This window comes from Brassica napus, chromosome A10 (genome assembly GCF_020379485.1).
Source record: "Brassica napus cultivar Da-Ae chromosome A10, Da-Ae, whole genome shotgun sequence".
In the NCBI taxonomy this organism is placed as follows: domain Eukaryota; kingdom Viridiplantae; phylum Streptophyta; class Magnoliopsida; order Brassicales; family Brassicaceae; genus Brassica; species Brassica napus.
The window spans coordinates 10,318,350-10,321,197 of record NC_063443.1 but is presented as its reverse complement, the minus strand read 5'-3'; the positions used below and the strand labels follow the sequence as shown (position 1 = coordinate 10,321,197).

The following is a 2,848-nucleotide window of genomic DNA, read 5'->3' as shown; positions in this document are numbered from 1 at the left end:
AAAACTAAACAAATATGATATAAGATATACTAATTTTTATCAAATCTTTGTTATTCAAAATCATTAATTGTCATATATATTTTAGCAATATTAGGCAATTCCGTAACTTCTATTCAATGAAATAATAAAGAACATTGATAATAAAATTATGGTTAGTTTAATAAAAAAATTATTATATAATTAGATGGACCAACATATTTCTCTAAGGATTCTAAGAATCATTATAGTGATGACACTGGCTACAAAAGAAGTTGTAATGTTTCTCAATTAATATATAGGACATCTTTTTTAATATGGTTTCAATACTAGTACACATCTCTCTACAAACTATAGATTACATTCAAAAGAAACAAATCTCAAACAATCAACGACAAAGCAACAACCTTCAAAAAATAATTACAGAACTAATCGTCCAAAACATAAAGGTAAGTAAAGTATTATTTATGTGAGTGTATGTCCAACACCCATATTGATCTTCTCTTGCCAAGATTATGAGCCAGTGGCTCTTAGTCATGATTCTCCACGCAAAAATCACGCTTGTTCACGGTTTACTCATCTTCTTGAATTGTGGCAATTAGCGTTAATCATTGGGACGTTGAGAGAAGCATATTACTATTAGCCAGTGCAATATTTTCTGCCATTGCCATGTTTGATTTTGGGAAGCAACTAAATCATAAAAAAACACTATCCCTACATGAGTACACATGATGTGTGGCATATTGAGTTTTTTTTTTCCGCAGGATTTGGATATGCACTGCCCCTCCCCCAGTTTCAAAAGGCTCTGTACTTTAAGAAACTATTGGTGCTTGCTGAAGATCCAGCAAGAGATCTAAATTTATTTGAGTGGCCTTGCATCGTCTGAACACGGTTACTTCACAAGGTACGTTACTGGTGTCTGTCTTAGTTCTTAATTCTTATATATAGTTTCGTGAAACTTTTGTTGGCAGAGAATAAACTTCAGAAGACAAATCATTTGTGACGATGCTGCTAATATTGTTGTCTTTATACGATTGGCGTTCTAGTGTGTAAAAGAAATTGTAACCACAAATGTCTAAACCAAATCGAGCAGCTAGAGAATTAAGAAACTATATCATAGTTAGAATACAGAGGGGCTCATGAATCATGATCAATGGCTATTTACCTCGGAAGAAGCTTGATAACGCACAACACTTTATCCTTCATGACCTCTTGGGCAAGCCTATACTCTTCCATAATCCAAGTCAGGAACACAGCTTGTCCGTTGGGATCAGTATAGCCGTATCTGGGTTTATCACCCTCTTCGCAAAACTTGAAAACCCTCTTGTAACCAAAAGTACTCTCACCCCTGACCACGATCGAAGAGATGGGTTTATCACCCTCCATGATCCTCCAGCGACCGCTATCACATCCTCCATCGGTATAACCACAGTCCTCTGTCCGGTTAGCGAAGAAGCAGAGTCCAAACCGTTTAAACAGCTTATCTTGATGAGGATCCACAAGCGCCGTTGGATGCATGCGGTACACGTCGTTGGTAACGTAGCTAGGCCATTCGTTTCCGTAACCGATCAAGTTCTGCAGGTATGCACCCACCTCTCCTCCATTACGTAAACGGTATCCATAAGATGGCAACGATCGTGTTGCGGGAAGCGGACCAGATGAATACGAGAAATGCTTGGATAGCAAGAAACCTATTTCGGTTTGGAACAAAAGCCGAATCTTGCAGATCACGTGATCTTGCTTAGGGTTCCATTTACTCGCAAGTCTATACTCTTCCATAACCCAGCTTCTCTTGTACTCTCTGCCTCTCGTCTTCGTCTTCTTTAGGCAGAACTTGAGAATCTTCTTGAACCCTAGAAGCTTCCCTGTCTCCTCGTTCTTGATCAGTTTATCACCTGCCATGGTCCTCCAGCTACCATACTCACATCCGTCGGTTTTACCACACGTCTCTGTTCGGGGTTTAACGATCACGAAGAGAGTGTTGGATATTGCGCTTGGATTCTTGTTGAACACGTCTGAGTCTTCGTCGAAGTGTTGTGGCCAGGATGCTCCCTCATCGATCATCGGCTTCAGATAACGTGAGAGTATCAGCTCGTCTCCTGCTCCCATCAGTTCGTTTCTGATCCGTAAATATTCAGCAGAAGCCATGATGAAACTTAATCGAAAGAAGGAAGAAGAATTGGTTGTATCTTGGGGATGAAGCGAAGAAAAGGAAGAAGAAGAAGAGCGACTGATGTTAACAGAGTTGCATTTTGAGTTAGTTACTAGTAGCAGTTATATAGGATTTTCTGTTTTACCACTAATTATCTGTCTGTTTTTCGCAACTATTCTTTATTTTAGTTTCTACGGATACTTTTATATTTGCCCGTAGTTTCTTTTAAAAAAAACATTATTTGTAATCAGTAATACATAATAATTAGGAAAACAAATTGACCAAAACCAAATAAATAACAAAGATACTCGATTTCAAGATAACACAGATACTAGTATTTACAAGAAACTTTTACAAGGTGTTCCAAAGAATCAGTTCTCATAGAATACAACAGAGACAAGAACATACTATTACTACACATTATAAACAGATTCAAACAATAAAAAATTTAGACTCCCTTCTCTCTCTCTCTCTCTACTAATCTTACATGATTCTTTTTTTTTTGGTGTAAATGTTAAAATTCATACCAAAGCTTTTCTTTTACAATGTTTGTGGTGATCCACTTATTACAACAAGAAAATAGAGCAAGCAGTTATAAGTAGAAAGAGCAGATTAGAGCAGAACATACTAGGGGTCAGGCGGTGGAATGCGGAAGTACACCAGGAGGGGAGAAGGAGCTGCATCAGAAGGCGGCGGGATGGAGATGAGGCGGTCACGTAG

The 2,848-nt window shown here is 38.1% G+C and overlaps 1 protein-coding gene across 1 annotated transcript; it reads right to left on the bottom strand.

Moving 5' to 3' along the window:
• Nucleotides 1-234: 234 nt before the first annotated feature.
• LOC106369586 lies at nt 235-2,605 on the bottom strand. The gene has a single exon (XM_013809723.3). The coding sequence runs from the start codon at nt 2,122-2,124 to the stop codon at nt 1,138-1,140; it is 987 nt and encodes a 328-aa protein (XP_013665177.1). The 5' UTR covers nt 2,125-2,605; the 3' UTR covers nt 235-1,137.
• Between the last annotated feature and the right edge of the window lie 243 nt (nt 2,606-2,848).

What these genes read in the sequence shown, in the direction of transcription:
- LOC106369586 (XM_013809723.3), bottom strand. Translation starts at nt 2,124, where the DNA reads ATGGCTTCTGCTGAATATTTACGGATCAGAAACGAACTGATGGGAGCA.